Below are 17,663 nucleotides of genomic sequence, written 5' to 3'. Positions count from 1 at the left end.
ATATACATGCACATACATACATATATACATTTTTCATAGACCTGCCTCATCCACAAGCTCCTCCCATATTTAGTTATCAGTACTGCACTATACAGCAGTATTCATCCATATGCATAGCATATCCATACAACCAGTCTTCTTTCTTAGATACTACATCTGATTTCACTTTTAACCCAGTTTTGCATTCAGCACATTTATATTGGGCTGGTGCATAATTATTGCTGTTTTTCTTTCAACAAATTTTATTCAACAAAAACAATAACAGCATGTAACAAAAACATCTTTAAATGATTATTCTGGAGCATATTCACCATCTACTTCAATTACTGCTTCCCATTTGCTTGGCAGAGGGTGACAACGTCATTTAAAGATGTTTTGTTAAAAAGCCGCAATAATTATGCACCAACCCAATACTATGACCTACATGCACACTTACATTTGCATATCAAATCGACCATGCTTGATTCATTTCTTTCCAGTCTCCTCATGTCTTCTGTGTTCAAGGCCTATGTCTCACTGCCATACAGCATTGCAGTTCTTATACACACACACATGCACGCAGTAAATAAGATGAAGATAGTCTACTGACCAGGGTTAGTTATGTACACATCCCAATCTCCACTGTTGGGTTTAAGTTCAGCAGTCAACTGAGTTATATTACTCAAAACACATAATTTATTTTTCTCGCTGTACTGATAAGAATTACATCCTTGATATTCGTAGCAAGCTTCATTGCACTCCATTAAGGTCTTATTTTTATGTTGTCCTACAGAATCCTGCTTTGGTATGCTAACTTGTTTTAGCGCAAAATGTTCATCATTAGCTAGAAGAAGAAAAGAAAAGAAATACATTTTATATGCAGACATGCACATTCACACACACACACACACACACACACACACACACAAACAAACACACACATGTTTATTAAATGTTATAAAGCATGAGAATATCTGCTGAGTAAAACTTTCCTTGACTGCGACTCCCTTTTAATTAATTAGGAAATCATCTGGTGAGGTATGAAAGTTACTCTGAAACCATTGTCTTAGAATAGTAGAATTCTCTCAGAGAAGAAATAGATAGATTTTGGAAGTTTCAAGTGATTGTCTGGGACAAAGGCCAGATGACAGAAAAGTTTGCCTCTGGTAACATACAATGGTGGAATCATATTATCAAGATGGGAGTAATGAACCTTAACTTAATGCACATTCAGAAGCTTGTGGTACTTATGTATAACAGGACAAAACTTCTCTTGTTATGATCATGCAGACAGTTACATTAAAGGAAGAACTAAATAAAGTTATTCTCTTTCTAATTCTCTTTGGATTTGGGAGTGGAGGATCCTCTGTTTATACCAACTTTTCACAAAAGACAATCATAACTAACACCTTATACTGAAAAGTTACTGTCAAAATATCTATCTGAAGATAAATTCGAGATACTTTTAGTAATGCTAGTTACTAAGTTTCTTATTATAGCTTGGGAATTGCAGCCAAATTTCCTATAGAAGTATATATTCTCCTTGTTAGGCATTATATAGAAGTTTTATTTTCCAGATACATGACATCAATTCTAAAATAATGTCCACTTAGTTGAATGTAGAGTAGTAGTAATCTTTATGTCTAAATCAAACTTCTTTAAGATTCCTATTCTCTTTATGACATGTTTGAACTTCTTGAGGGGATCCAAGGTAAATATTACAGTAATATCTGTCATTCCAGCCTAGTTACATTTCCTTATAGTTATACAGAGAAATGGCTCAACTTTCTTTTTGGCCCCAAAGGTCTGTCATGATAGTAATGACATACTTGCATGCACATTTTAATACTGAGATCAATAAACCTAGTGAATTTTCCCTAATGATTATGGTTTCAAGGTTGAATTCACAAGATCCTTGAGATCAAACTGAGCAAATTTTCTGGCTCTTATGTTTTTAATGCCATGGAACTACTTTGAATAGAAACTTGTATAAGTTGAGGAAATACTTTAGTCTTGGTAAACAGTTTCTCTAATTCTAGCAGCATGAGAAAATGTACTTTCTTCGTGTGGTGTAACGACTAGTGATAGGAAGGGCATCTAGCCATAACAACCATGTCAAAATGTAGAAAATACATTACTCTGTAGACTGGAATTTCTTTGTTATTTTGTATGTGATATTATGTAAAACAGTAACTCCTGGTGAGACAGTGTGCTGTACCAGCAGTAAATCATGTCAAAGTAGTTACTTCTGCTGTTGCTGCCACTGTCACTACTACTAGTGTTACTAATACTACAATTCAAGTTTAAGAACAACAGCTTCCTTTCTGACATAAAATAAGAAACAACTGAAAATATGCAGAAAAGTATTCAAGTTGAATAAATGCTGTATCAGAATGTTTTAACAGTGTATACAGTTCTTAATATTGCTTCTCTTTTTTTTTTTTTTATCAGGAACATGTTTACATTTCTCCTCATAGGTAAAATTCTCAATGTTTTTACAGAAATGGTTGTCTATATATTATGAAGTATAAATGGAATCATAAACTTCATAACAAATGGAAAAGAGATGACCAATAATAAAATCCAAATAATAATTACGTTTCACTCGTTGGTAGTAATCTCTGCCTTTGGCTGACTTTAATTTCTTGGAAGAAGCTGCACTTTCCTTTGATAAGTAACATTGCCCACTTCCTTTATTTATTTCAAATGATAAACAAGTTTTGTCAGACAGACATTTTTTTTCACAGGCGTCTGCTGTTACATTTTTCTTAGGCCACAATAGTTTCCCAGATACATCCAGAATTGCATCTTCTATTTTCACAAAATGGACCTCAGTGACTGAAATTAAAGTAAAATTCAGATCAATAAAAAATAATAACAGTAATATTTTATGACATAGAATGAAAGCCAAAACTTTGAGGTAGGAATTGGCTGATTAGAATAAACTTTTACTCTTGACTTATTGGTCCTGGAAAGATTAAGTGGTCAAAAACCAGATTTGAACCCAGAAGTTCAAAAGCCAGAACAAATATCACAAAACATTTTGCCTGATGCTCAAATGATTTTCTCAATCTTCTGCCTTCAACAAGAATAATTATAATTATTGTTCCTGATAGCTAAGTCACACATTTTGCAGTTTGAGGGTGCACAAAAATGAATGAAACTCAGTATTTAACTAATGCTTTTTTTATCAACCTCAGAAGCATGAAAGGTGATGTGTCTCCAGGTGGGATTTGAATCCAGAATGTAAAAGAATGTAACTAAATATGAGTAGTCTAGTCATGGCAAGAAACATCACTTTACTGATTTTGTCATCTTTTCCCTAGGAAAACAAATATATTTTTACTCTCATCTTCATCTAGATAATTGATAAAGGTATGTAGCAAATGTGAACATTCACAACTTAATTCAACAAAATTATATCTTCAGTGAGATGAGAAAAGAAAAGTTTCGCCTTTTCTGAATTATATGACCAGCACATGTCATTAACTTAATTATTTTACCATTCACTGAATGGTAAAATGTATACATTAATAAATTTCAGTTAATTATAATATCTTTGTTCAATAAGTAGCCACTTTCCCATTTATTTTCCATGCACGAAGTGATTGAGTATTTTTTCAGAGCTGTTCTTTTTCAACAAATATGGATTGAGTGAATGGTAACAGGTTTGCTTCCCAAATGCTAACAAGTTTGCTTGCATGGCTGCATGGTAACAAGTTTGCTTCTCAAATGCATGGTTCTGGGTTCAGTTCCAATGTATGAGACCTTGAGCAAGTCTCCTACTGTAGCCCTGGACCAACAAGAGCCTTCTGAGTGGATTTGGTCACTGGCTGATTGTTATGACTGGTCAAAGAATGATATCCATCCCATCACCCAGATTAATACTATTACCTGTCCCTTAAGTAGTTTTAATGAACTCTACGCATTTGCAAGTATTTGTGAATGACTCAGGTATGAGGATAGCCTCCTCTCTCTCTTCTACTAGTCATAAACATAACACGAATTGTCATGGAAAGAGTAATTCTTTCTCTGACAAAACACTTACCATAAAAATAAAAACGAAATTACATATACAAAGGCAACAAGAGAGAACCTATTCATATTACCTTTGCATTCAGATAAAAATGGCATCCATTTATGGTCTTCTTTACATACTGATTTTAATTTTTCTCCTCTTGGACAAGTATAGATCACTTCAGAGTTATAAGCGGTGGAATTGTAAGACTTTGATGCACCAGCAATGTCTTTTGGAGGTCCACAATCAATTATTGAGAAGACTGGAAGTGATAAGAGAATTTGAGATCAACGGTGAATATATGTTAGGAGGAGAGTGAAAATGAGAAGATAATGACAAGTTTGAAATAAATATATTGACTGAAACAAATGGAAGAAATATGCACACACATGCATCTATGCATACACGTATGTGTGTATACATACATACATACATAAAACAAAACATACAAATCTGCATATTTACATACAATAAAATATGCACATACATATACAAAAATACCCTGTTGATGTTGTTGAAATTCCAATGGAGGAGCCTTGAATCTTGGTTTGAAACCAGCTCTTACTCTATTAGCAAGAAATCTTGAAATAAAACTGCATAATGACATACATACAATAAGAGGGGATGGAGAAAATTTTGAGAGATTTTACTGCTACCTGGCAACCAAAGGTTTCTGTCATGTGTGTGGATGGATGCTGACAGCTCCATAAAGAAGTACCCCTCTCTCAAAGTAGTTAGAACTTGTAGGAGAGTAAAACCTCAGAAGACACAGGATGAAGTATTGAAGGATGAGCTAAGGACACAGGAACCTTTCAGACAAGATGACAAAGGACCAGGATACTTGGTGCTTTACTGTACTCAAGAAAACCTATCTTCCACAGCAGAAGTGTTAAGGCTTCTCCCATCATGAAGACAATTAGCCTGCTAGAGTTCTGTGCCAGTGACACATAAGGACTTGTTCCAGCACCACATGAGAGTGCTCATCCTGGTACATTAAGTGTCCAGCATATAGTGTAAAGTGGTTGGTGATGCCCTTCCTAATGCCAACCACTCTGACAGTGTAGTGGCTGCCTTTTACATGTCACCGGCATGGGTGCTTTTACGTGTCACTGGAATTGGTGCTTCTACATGTCACCAGCATGGGTGCTTTTACATGTCACCAGCACAGATGCTGTTATGTGCCACTGTGGCCACAACTGCAATTTCACTTGGCTTGATGAGTCTTCTCAAGGACAGCAAATACTAAAGGTCATGTTCACTTGACATCAGCTCCATGAGACCCCACATTCAAAAATCATGCTTCACCACCTTGTCTCATGTCTTCCTGGGTCTACCTCTTCCACAGATTCTCTCCACAATTAGAGATCAGCACTTCTTTACACAGCTATCCTCACCCATACACATCACATGACCATACCAGTGCATCTGTTTTGTTTCTCTTGAATACCACATCCGATGCCTAATTTTTTTCAAGACACTTATACTCTGTTGTACATGTACACTGACATTGCACGTAGAGCAGAGCATACTAGCAAATATATATATATGCGCACACTCACACATATGTATGTGTAAATACACCCAGATATACACACAATAAATAAAACAAATATTTTACTGACCTGGGTTAATTAAGTAAATATCCCAATTTTTATAGGTGGGCTTAAGTTCACTAGCCAAATGAGTTACATTACTCAAATCACACATCTTAGCTTTATCATCGTACTCATAAGATCTACATCCTTGATATAAATGGCAAGCTTGTTCACAATCCTTTAACTCCACCTTCTTAAGTCGTCCAATATTATTCTGCCCATCTATGACTACTCTTTTCAATGAAACAGTCTTGTTACTGGCTGGAAAAAGAAAAAGGGAACAAAAAAAAATATATTTTATACTCGTCCACCCAGCCAAACACACATGTACACACACATATTCATACACATGTGCATACACGCACACAGACATACAAACACATCACACACATATTTTCTAGCATATATTAGATGTTGTTAAGCATCTGATGTATAATTTTGTAAATTGACAATTTATTATAAGCAAATAATTGTTCCACAATATGATACCCTAATCAGAATACATATGAATTGTAGAACGTCTTCAGACTTATTTGAAACCTTGTCTCAACTTTACATTTCTACAGTTCTCTAATGATGTGCTTTAGTAAAGTTGATATTACTTAAAACAGTTGGTCAACCAAAGCATCAAGTGTTGTTCTGGCCATTCAGTCTTAAACAAAAGTGCATCATCAGAAGCAGGATGTACAAATGGATTATCTACAACTAAAACATTCAGGTGAGCTTTCATGTATGTTTCATGATATAGGAGAATTCCAACCTTGGTAGAATCTGAACTCAGAGCACAAAAACAGATGAAATGCTGCAAAGCATATTTGCTTGGCATGCTAACAGTTCTGGCAGCTTGCTTCCTTTATTATTATTATTATTATTATTATTATTATTATTATTATTATCCTTTCTACTATAGGCACGAAGCCTGAAATTTGGGGGAGGAGTAAGTTGATTACATCAACCCCAGTACTCAACAGGTACTTAATTTATCGACCCCGAAAGGATGAATGGCAAAGTTGACCTTGATGGAATTTGAACTCAGAATATAGCAGCAGATGAAATACCACCGAGCATTTCACCCGGTATGCTAATGATTCTGCCAGCTCGCCGCCTTAATAATAATAATAATAATAATAATAATAATAATAATAATAATAATAATAATAATAATAATAATAATAATAATAATATATGGTACCCTAGGCATAACACCTACATGAACTTCTAACTTGTTGTCTCTTGAGGTCTCTGGGTGAGACTTGGATCCAACTTGTACAAATGCAAAACAAAAGTCAAACATAAAATAATAATAATAATAAATAATAATAATAATAATAATAATAATAATAATAATAATAATAATAATAATAATAATAATAATAATAATAATAATAATAATTATTAACGGCAGCTAAGCTTTCCAGATATCAGAAAAGAGTAGATCAGTATCAACAGGATAGATTATTTGAGACAGATCAGAGAAGATTTTATAACCAAATAAATAGTGGAGGAGTGTTGAAGATGAGAAACCTAATGTAGAAGATAGAAAATTCTAGAGTAATATTTGGGATAAGCCAGTCAATCATAATGGAGATGCAGTATGGTTAAAGTGAGTAAGGGAAGAAATAGTCAGTGAGAATCAGTCAACACTAAGAATGACTAGTACATTAATGAGTAAAGTGCTAAATTAGAGGGGCCCAGGACCAGATTCAGTTCAAGGGTATTAGTTAAAGAAATTTAGTTATTTACATGGGAGGCTAAGGGAGCAACTTCAGCATTGTCTTAAGGAGGAATAATACTAGATGGGATAACTAGAAGGAGAACAGTACTCCTTATGAAAGACAAAAGCAAGGGTAATATAGTTTGCTATTATAGACCAATCACTTGCATACCATTAGTATGGAAGTTGTTAACAGGAATGCTTTCAGAAAGCATTTATGAACACCTTGACAGCCAGAATTTGCTGCCGGGGTTTCAAGAAGGAAGAACTTCAGCAGGAAAGGACAAAATCTTTGAAATCAGAGTAAAGTTTGTGGTTGTTTTGCTTGTAACTCCATGAAACTCCTCTGAATAGAAACTTATTTTAAGTAGAGAGGATTCTTTAGCCTCAGTAGATAACTTCTCTTATTCTAGTAGCATGGGAAAATGTGCTTTCTTCATGTCATGTAATGATTGGTGATATAAAGGGCCTCCTGCCATAATAACCATACCAAAATATAGGAAATTACAATTATGTAGATTGACATTACATTTTGTATTATTTGGTATATCAGATCATGAAGGACAGTAACCAGTGGTGACAATCTGTGCCATAACACACCATTTAAGGCATGCAAAACATAAATAAATGAAGTGAAAGCAGTCATAACTACTGCTGCTGTTACTACAACTATTCAAGTTTTGTAAAAGTAACAAGGCCTTCTTTTCTTATATAAAAAGAAAACAAGTGAAAGCATGCATAAAAATATTCAAGTTAAAGAAATGCTGTATAAGAATACATTCAAAGTATTTCAGGTTCTTAATACTATTATTACATGTCTATTATTACAGGTATACCTGTTGATTACAAATTTCAGGAAAAGAGAATTTCAATAATAAAATACAAAGAATAATTACGTTTTATTCGTTGGTAGTAATCTCTGCTTTTGTCTGATTTTATTTTCTTGGAGAAAGCTGCAGTTTGCTTTGATAAGTAACATTCTCCACTTTTTCTATTTAGTTCAAATGATAAACAATCTTTGTCAGATAAACATTTTCCTGCACAGGCATCTGCTGTTACAGGTTTCTTATTCCATAATGTTTTCCCGGATACATCCAAAGCTGCATCTTTTACTTTCATAAAATGGATCTGAGTATCTAAAGTTAAAGTAAAATTTAAGTCAATGAAAAATAATGACAATACAATTAGTTCCCAACATAGAAACTAGATCAAAACTTTGAAGTAGGAATTAATCAATTAATTTGGCCTCTACATTTGGCTGCTATCATAATTTATTGGTCAAAGAAGGGCAAAGTTAACATGACCAAGATTTGAACTCAGAAGTTACATAGCCAAAAAATGCCACACCACATTTTGTCTGATGCTCAAATGATTGTCAATATAGCACCCTTAATGAGAATAATCATTAAATTATTGTTGACGGTAACCATATTTATGATAATGATTTCTATGATAAATACAAGGTCACACATTCTGCAGTGAGTGCACATGAAAATAAATCCAACATTACTTGAATAGTGCTAGTTTTATCAATCTTGGAAGTATGAGAGGTGAAGTACAACCAGGTGGAACTTGAATTCAGAATGTAAAAGGATGTAACAAACTATGGCTAGTGTGCTTTGTAACTTTTCCTTCTTCCCAGTAGTGTTTTCTGTTTTTGTAAGACCTCATGTACACCTTATCACCAATTTTGAAAAATTTTAGATGGTCTTTTCTGGTACTTTCTTTTCCTTGCCAGGTAACACTTTATCAAAAATTGATTTCACCTCTCTCACAAACATCAGTTCAGTTGGTGAGCTTCTTGTTCATGTATTGGGATTCGGTGTCACCCTGCATACCCTTAGGAATTGCTACAGAGCAACTTCATCTGTAGCTTCCTTGTTTGCTTTTCTCAAAGCTCTTTTAAAAATGTCCATAAAATGATCTGCCTGTCCATTTGATGTGGGATGGTAAGGCACTATCATTTTATATTGTACTGTGAACATTTCACAGAATTTTCCTAAATTCACTGGACACAAATTGTGCTCCATTATCATATACAATCACATCTGGGATACCAAATCTTGTGAAAAATTCATGCAAAAAATTTATTACCATTGCAGAGGTTGGTATCTTGCACTTAACAATTTCCAGCCATTTTGTAAAACTGTCTTCACAAGACAAGCTTCTAGACTTCAAGCTCTTTTTCAGCAGACTTAATGTGTCACCTAAGTCAATAGCATTACCTGGCCCACAGATAGAATTCACAAAATCCACTCTGTTGCAAGCGTTTGGGAGGTCTCTAAACTAAAGAAAACTTCCTTTCTCCCTCTCTCCAACAACAATCACTGTGGAAAATTGTCATGCATCAGCCAATCTTCCTCTGACAAAGACAATTAACACAAAAATAAAACAAAATTACTTAGAGACAAAAGAGAAGCTAGTTACATTACCTTTACAGGTTTCTGCTACTGGAGTCCATTTGCGATTCTTTCCACATATCGATTTTAGTTGTTCTCCCTTTCGGCAAGTATAGATGACTTCAGATTTATAAGTGGTGGTTTTGAAGGACTTTGATGTACCAGCAATGTCTTTTGGCAATCCACATTCAATTTTTGCATAATCTGAAATTGATAAAAACAAGTTGACATCAATGATGATCAGGAAGAGAGTGTTTGTTGAGGAGTTCACTGCCAACTCGTACGATGTATTTAACTCAAATATGGTGGCCCAGGATGAAATCAAGTCAGTTATGGCTTTGACTATGTTTTATGAAATTTCAGCAAGCTGAAGGGTTTCTAGCATCCACGAGTGGAGGACAAAGTCAAAGGCTTACTTGTAGTCCAGCCACACTGAAACCAGGTTTCTTATATATTGTTGCACCTCTGGCATAACTGTTTTGTTTATCAGCAATCGCTCAGCCCATCACCGAACTCCCATCTCACCAGATACTTGTTCTACTGTGAGGATGTTAGTACTTTCACAATGGTCTTGGTGGAAGAGGTTTAAACATGCTATATATATTTTACATATTAAGTTCTGGCATGCATTTGACAGGTAGTCTTTTGTCATGCGGGTGGTTCTGCTTTGGCAGATCAGTTTTGTCTTTGTCAGAGCTAACCAGTGTGGTATGTTACTATTCCCATTGAGATCTTGATGGTACAGGTTGATAAGGAATGGTCAGTGGAAGGTTTCCTTTTTGTACTGGTATCCAACAACCAAATCCTTTGAGGTATTGAATTATAGTCACAAGTGTATCATCATCGCTGCTGTATGTCTTGGGTGTAACAGGACAATAAGCCCTTTGAATTTTCCCCAGCCATAGAGCCTCTCATTTAAACTCCTCTTCATTCGAAAGTTTTCACACCAGAAGGCGTCCATGTCTTCTTGGGAATGAAGTTATATATTTACTGCTTCATTTCTCATGTCTCTGTACACTGATACTTGGCTACAGTTAAATTTTCAGTTTCTTGTTCCAGTCAAATCGGGTTGAGTTCAGGTGAGTCTAATCTAATCTATCTATATACATGTATACATATCAGGATGATTCAAAAGTTTTGAGATCTTCACTGATGATTTTTAGCAACTTATATCTCTATGTTATATCATTAATTTGATACAACCTTTTGTGTAACCATTGCAGAATTGCTTATTCTTTATTTTCATATATAACATATAAATGTCAATTGTGTGTTCTTTCTGTTACAGCTTTGATAATGAGTGGGGAAAAATTGCAATCTGAGCTATTTCATGCTACCAGAAGGAAGAAAGAAGTGCAAGGGCAGTAGCAAAAAATAAAAGAAAAAATATCTACTGACCTGGGTTAATGATGTAAGTATCCCAACCCCACATGTTAAGTTCAAGGTCCTGAGTCAAGTGAGTTGCATTACTTCGATCGCAGAGCTTACGCTTTTCATTATATTCATAAGAGTTACATCCTAGAGTTTGATGACAAACATGATCACACTCCTTTAAGGTCACATTTTTCACCCTTTCAAATGTATCATACCCTGGTATGGAAGTACTTTTAAATTTTAAAAGATCATCATCAGCTAGAAAGAAAAGAAAGAAAACAAGAGATACATTTTGTACTCCAATGTATACAAATGATATATTATATAGCATCTGGTGCATAATTTGTTTCAAATGGACAAGTTGTTATAAACAAATAATTGATTTACAAAATGGCAACTTAGAATTTAAGTGAGTCATAACACATCTCAAGACATATTTGAAGCATTGTTTCAAAACTTAAGTTACATATAATCTATTTGTACAGCTCTCTTCTAACAGTATGCTTTTGTAGGGTCTAAGTGCTATTCAACAGATGATCAACCAAGAAGTCAAGTTTGTTACTGCCATTTAATCTCAAACAAAAGCACACCATCAGAAGAGGGTTATACAAAGGGATTATCTTAACCTAAACAATGAGGGGAAGTTGCAAGTATGTACTAGATGTACTAGAGTTTATTCTGAGAAGCATGTCTTATGCTGAAAATATTTTTATGGATGGATTGTAAAATATATTTTATGATTCCGTACTACTACTGTTTACTTTTCACTTCATACATTTAATATTGCTTATTTCTCCTTTTTCGAGATCAGCAACAGTATGTCACTGGTAAAAGCATATAGTATTTTGTGTGTGGAATGAGTTTTCATTACTAGCTCATGATTATCACACGCTGATGATGGGTTACTACTCAGAAACCCAGATCTGTGTGTATCACGTAAGGCTAGAGATGGGAACGATGATTTCCCCTCACAAATACTTATCGGACAGAGATAGTCTGTTGTTAGCCAGCTGAAGGAGATGTCCTCTCGGGGCTAAAAACAACAGTAGCATCATCCTCTATGGGACTGCCACATTTAGTTGGCTATTATATTTTACGATATACACACACAAACTACTTGTATGTAGTTTTTTTTTTTTATAGCTTATTCAAAAAAAAAATACACTCTGATAAATAGGCTATGAATTAGTCAGGTAAGTCCAAGGTTATGCTTGATAGATCATTGTTGTGTTCCAGAAATCTCCAGATAAAACAGGACAGATATGTGAATTTTACCTTGTAAGATGAACTTGAAGGAGTATAAATGCTGAGTGAATCTTTCTTTGAAGCCCATTGGCTATAAGTTCAATATAATTCATTCAGAAAATATCAGGTTCAGTCAGAACTGCTTTATAAACCACTGCCTTAGAGAGGCAGAATTCTCTCAATAGAAAGGTGGATTGATTTTAATAGTTACAAATAATTGTATGCTTTTCTTATTGCAACATAATACTAGAATTATGTCATCTAAACATGACTAACAAACCATAACACTATGAATATTCTTAATTTTGAGGTACTTATGTGTGCCTCACAAATGGATAAAAATTCCCTTGCTATGTTCATGGAAACATTCAAGGAGATACACAACTACAGAGATTGGCATTACTTTTTCTCTTATTTTGCATATCAGATTATGAAGGACACGATGGCAAGATGATGTGCATAAGCTATGCCACATAGTGGTAGTTCTTCAAACTCATTACATTCTAAACTGAGACACTGCTGGTGTCAACTTTGCCTTTCGCCTTTTTGGGATTGATATCATCACCACCACCACCACTACTGCTTGGATTTAAGAAAAAAGGATTTCTTTCTTATATAGACAAAACATGATTGAAAGCATGCATAATAGTGTTCAAGGTGTATGAGAATCCTCTAACAGTATTTACAATTCTTAACATGCCTTATTTCTAAAGTATGTCTGTGTCTGTCCTTATAGGTAAATTTGTTGATATCTATATACTATGAAATACAAATGGAAATATAAATTTCAGAAAAAAAGGTAATGAGAATCCAATAATAAAATACAAAAAATAATTACATTTTATTCGTTGGTAATAAATTCTGCTTTTGGCTTTACTTATTTTCCTGGAGAAATCTGCAGATTCTTTTGATAAATAACATTTTCCACTTTTTTTAGTTGTTTCAAATGATAAACAATGTCTGTCAGACAAACATTTTTGCGCACAAGCTTCTGTTGTTACATTTTCCTTGTCCAACAATGTTTTTCCAACGACATTCAAAGCTGCATTTTCAATTTTCACAAAATGGATTTGAGAAGCTGGAATTAAAATAAAATTTAGACCAATGAAATCAACAACAACAATAATTCAGGCATACCTCACTCTGTGTCATTAATTGGTTCCAGGAGACACAACCTAAGTTAAATTAACTTGTCTCTAGGCTAGGCTCGCCAAATTTACTTGTCTCTAGGCTAAACCGATAATAACCATTTCCAGTTCTCTACTTTATTTGTTAATGTATTTTCAATAATGTATGGTTAATAAAAACCTATTTTAAGCTTACAAACAATTAATTTTTATTTTTTAATACAGTACAGTGAAAAAAATGTAATCTAAATTTATGAATACAATTTGGCGGTGTTTACTTTACATGGTGGACGCTTTATTTATAAATGTGGTTTGCAATAAGACATGGTAAAATATGAGCTCCCAAAGACTGAGAAATAAGACAACACAGCTGATTCCATGATTTTATTCACTAAGCTACACTACTTATGGTGTGTATCTAAACATTTACTGACACAAAGTATGCATGAGAAAGATCAAGTTAGAAATTGAGAAGAAAATTATCAAGATGAGCTAAGATATACATGTGGAGGTAATAAGTTTACTTAAGAAGAATGTAGTATTGTGTGAACTTTTGATGGTATGACTAAAAGTTTGCTTCATAGCTAAGCCTTCTGGATGAAATTTAGTGGAATTCTGCTCGAGAAAACAAGCTTCCACACTTCCAGTTCTTGGGTGGCAGACTTAATCCATTACCTGAATTAATACCATTGCTTGGCCATTGGATAGCTTTAATGAAGTTCACTCTGTTGCAAGAATTTGGGAGGTCTATGGACAAAGGATAGCCTCATCTCTCCCTTCTACCAGTAATAAACAAAGAAATTATCAAGGACACAACCATTATTTCTCTAACAAAGACTCTTAACAAAAGCAGAAAGAAAATTGGATAGATAGAACAAGAGAGAACCTATTTACATTACCTTTGCAATGGGACACTTCAGAAGTCCATTTATTGTCCTCTTTACATATTGACTTAAACTTATGTTTTCCTGGACAAGTATAAGTAACTTCAGATTTATAGGTGGTGGTATTGTAAGACTTTGATGCACCAATAATGTCTTTTGGAGGTCCACAGTCAATTATTGTGAATACTGGAAGTGAACAGAGAAATTGATATCAGTGGTGAATATATGCTAGGAAGAGGATGAAAATGAGGGGATAATGATGAATTTAGAATAGAAGGTACTGACTGAAACAAACTGAAGACATTTGCACAAAGATATAAATATAAATATAAACATGTATGCATGTGTGTGTGCGTGTGTGTGTACATACATATGTATGCATGTATGTATGTATGTATATATGTATGTATGTATGCATGCATGTATGTATATATGTATGTATGTATGCAATGTATGTATGTATGTATGTATGTATGTATGTAGGCATGCATAGTATAGTATATTTTGTGAGTACAGTTAGATGGATGACTGCTACTGTTGTGTTTAGAGTTTCATATATGAGGGTGGGCTGAAATGTTCATAGGCTGATTATGAAGGAGTGATGCCAAAGCTGCGAAATCTTGCATGCATTAATTTCAACTGTACTTATTAATAACTGCATTGCTTCTTTCAAGGTAAACTGACATCTGGATATTTAAAGAAGATTTCAAAAGTAACTAATAGTGAATTCGCTTGAAAATGGACAAAATTTGGCATCATTCTATTATCAAGTACCTGCAATAAAAGGGTTTAGCAGCAGTGCAAAGTGAGCAGCTGAATTTAGGAATGAAAAAGAGAGTCTTGAGGAACAAAAGGTTAACTGGTTGAAACATCAAAGTTACTGTCAGTAATATTCTTGTTTAAGAAAGAAAACATAGAATCAAAGGTTCCTAAAGTTCACTTAGCAAAGACCAAGGTCCAAGTAAGCAAGAAATCAGACAGAAACCTACCTCCTTCAGGTAAATGGCTTTGCTGAATATGTAGGAAGAGTGTAGGCAGAAATTTTACTCGGTGTACCCAGTGCAAGCTATGGATACACAAGAGATGCAGTGGTATAGAAGAAAGATTAACAGAAAAAGTAGTATTTCTATATAGAAGATGTACAGGACAAAGGAAACTGTCCTGGAGGCTCCCTGAAAGTAATAGACGCTTTTTGCTACTGAGGTGACTTAATTAGCAGTGGAGGAGGATGTACCAAAATGTAATTGCTAGAATAAGAATAGGATAGTGAAAGTTCAAGGAGATTTTAACTTCTGTTGACAACCAAAGGTCTCTCTACTTGAGTGAAAGGAAAATTGTATGATGCATGTATACGAACTGCAATGATATATGGTTGTGAGGTGTAGGCCTTGAATGCAGAGAATATGTGAAGATATAGAAGAATGAAGCTGGTATACTTTGTTGGATGTGCAATTTCAGTGTACATGTGTGACTGAGCACTAGTGTATTAGAGAAAAATTAGGCATAAAAGGAATTAGATGCATTGTGCAACAGAGAAGACTGCACTGGTTTGGTCATTTGATGCATATGGATGAGAACAATTGCATTAAGAATTACTGATCACTTACAGTAGGTGAAAATTGTGGAAGTGAGAGACTCAGGAAGACATGGGACAATGTATTGAAGGCCAGTTTAAAAACACTGAGCCTTACAAATGGAGATGACAAAGGTCAGAGAAATATGGCATACAGCTCTACTCAAAAATACCTATTCCCCACACCAGAACTTATATCCTAAAATCACAGTACAATGTAAAAAGCACTGGTGCTGGTGCCATGTAAAAAGCACTGGGGCTAGTACCCTATAAAAAACACTTGTGATGGTTCCACATAAAAAGCGTTGGTGCTGGTGCCACATGAAAATCACTGGAGCTGGTGCTACATAAAAAGTATGGTTGGCATTACAAAAGGCATCCAACTGTAAAAACTAAGCCAAAATAGATTGCAGAACCAGTTGTGGCCAGCTTCTGTCAGGCTGTTCAACCCATGCCAGCATGGAAAAACAAACATTAAACGATGACACTGATGATGATGAGGAGGAGGAGGAGGAGGAAGAAGAAGAGGAGGAGGGTGAGGAGGAGGAATATATATGTATACTTGTATATATATATCTTATCTGTCCACATATACATATATTTAAATACACACAGACATATGCCCACACAAATAAAATGGAAATATTGTACTGACCGGGGTCAACGATGTATGCATCCCAGCTTCTACTGACAGGTTTAAACTCATGAGTCAGTTGAGTCATATTACTAAGTTCACATATCTTAGCTTCCTCATTGTAATCATAAGAATTGCATTCTGAGTATTGATAACAAGTTTCATTACACTCCTTCAAGGTTTTATTCTTAAACTGTTTTAAAACATCATCGACCGGTATGCTAACTTTTTTAAGTTTCAAAGGCTCACCGGCTGCAAAAAGAAAAAGAAAACAAGAAATATATATGAGTATATATACTCACCCACCCACCTAAACACACACACACACACACACACAAATATTTCAAAGTATGTAGTGCATGTGGTTTTGTAAATGGACAATATGTTATCAACAAATAATTGTTTCACCAAATGACACCCTAATCAGAATTCATGTGAATTGCAGAACATATTCAGACTTATATGAAACCTTGTCTCAACATATAGGTCGCAGACAATACAATTGTACATATTTCTTCTAGTGGTGCAATTTTGTGGGGTCAATACTCTCTTAAACAGGTAGTCAACCAACATATCAAGTATTGCTATGGCCTCTTGTATGAGGAATACCGAATGTCTTCATGCACCACCTGCCTGATAAGAAACTCAGACACTCCCATGTTCCTGATGATGGACCTGATTGACTGGGAGGGAGCGTTGTCAATCATGGTCTGGATCTCACCAACAAATTCAGGAGTTCTTTTTTCATTAGAATGATCAGAGCGAGTTTTCCGAGCTGCTGTACCTTCATAATCCATTAAACTCATGCAACTCTTTCTAAATCTTCTGCACTGATTGACACCCAAACACTCTAAAATGTTCATATTGGAGCTTCAGGTGCAAATGCCAAGCAGCACAGTATGTCATTTCCAAACTTCTGGCAGAGTGAATTGCATCATGGTGGTACTTTTCTCACAGACAGTGCTCAACTGACCCTACTTTACTGTGTAGTCAGCAAAATCAAAAGCAAACAATGTGCAAAATTAAAAATATAAAATGGCGATAATTTACCTAACACACCCTGTGTATATATATATATATATATATATATATATATATATATATATATATATATATATATA

The 17,663-nt window shown here is 34.6% G+C and overlaps 1 protein-coding gene across 1 annotated transcript in view; it reads right to left on the bottom strand.

Moving 5' to 3' along the window:
• LOC128248837 (uncharacterized) overlaps positions 1-17,663 on the bottom strand; it is a 25,973-nt gene that overhangs the window by 2,829 nt on the left and 5,481 nt on the right. The window contains exons 5-14 of the mRNA XM_052970986.1: positions 16,564-16,794; positions 14,351-14,521; positions 13,163-13,402; positions 11,104-11,337; positions 9,739-9,909; positions 8,203-8,442; positions 5,620-5,853; positions 4,089-4,259; positions 2,578-2,817; positions 590-823 (exon numbers count right to left, since the gene is read on the bottom strand). Of these exons, the coding sequence (XP_052826946.1) occupies positions 590-823; positions 2,578-2,817; positions 4,089-4,259; positions 5,620-5,853; positions 8,203-8,442; positions 9,739-9,909; positions 11,104-11,337; positions 13,163-13,402; positions 14,351-14,521; positions 16,564-16,794 (2,166 nt within the window). The remainder of the gene's footprint in view (positions 1-589; positions 824-2,577; positions 2,818-4,088; positions 4,260-5,619; positions 5,854-8,202; positions 8,443-9,738; positions 9,910-11,103; positions 11,338-13,162; positions 13,403-14,350; positions 14,522-16,563; positions 16,795-17,663) is intronic.

The sequence above is a fragment of the Octopus bimaculoides genome, chromosome 10, assembly GCF_001194135.2.
Source record: "Octopus bimaculoides isolate UCB-OBI-ISO-001 chromosome 10, ASM119413v2, whole genome shotgun sequence".
Lineage (NCBI taxonomy): Eukaryota > Metazoa > Mollusca > Cephalopoda > Octopoda > Octopodidae > Octopus > Octopus bimaculoides.
The sequence above is the reverse complement of the archived record's forward strand: the minus strand, read 5'-3'. Positions and strand labels throughout refer to the sequence as shown.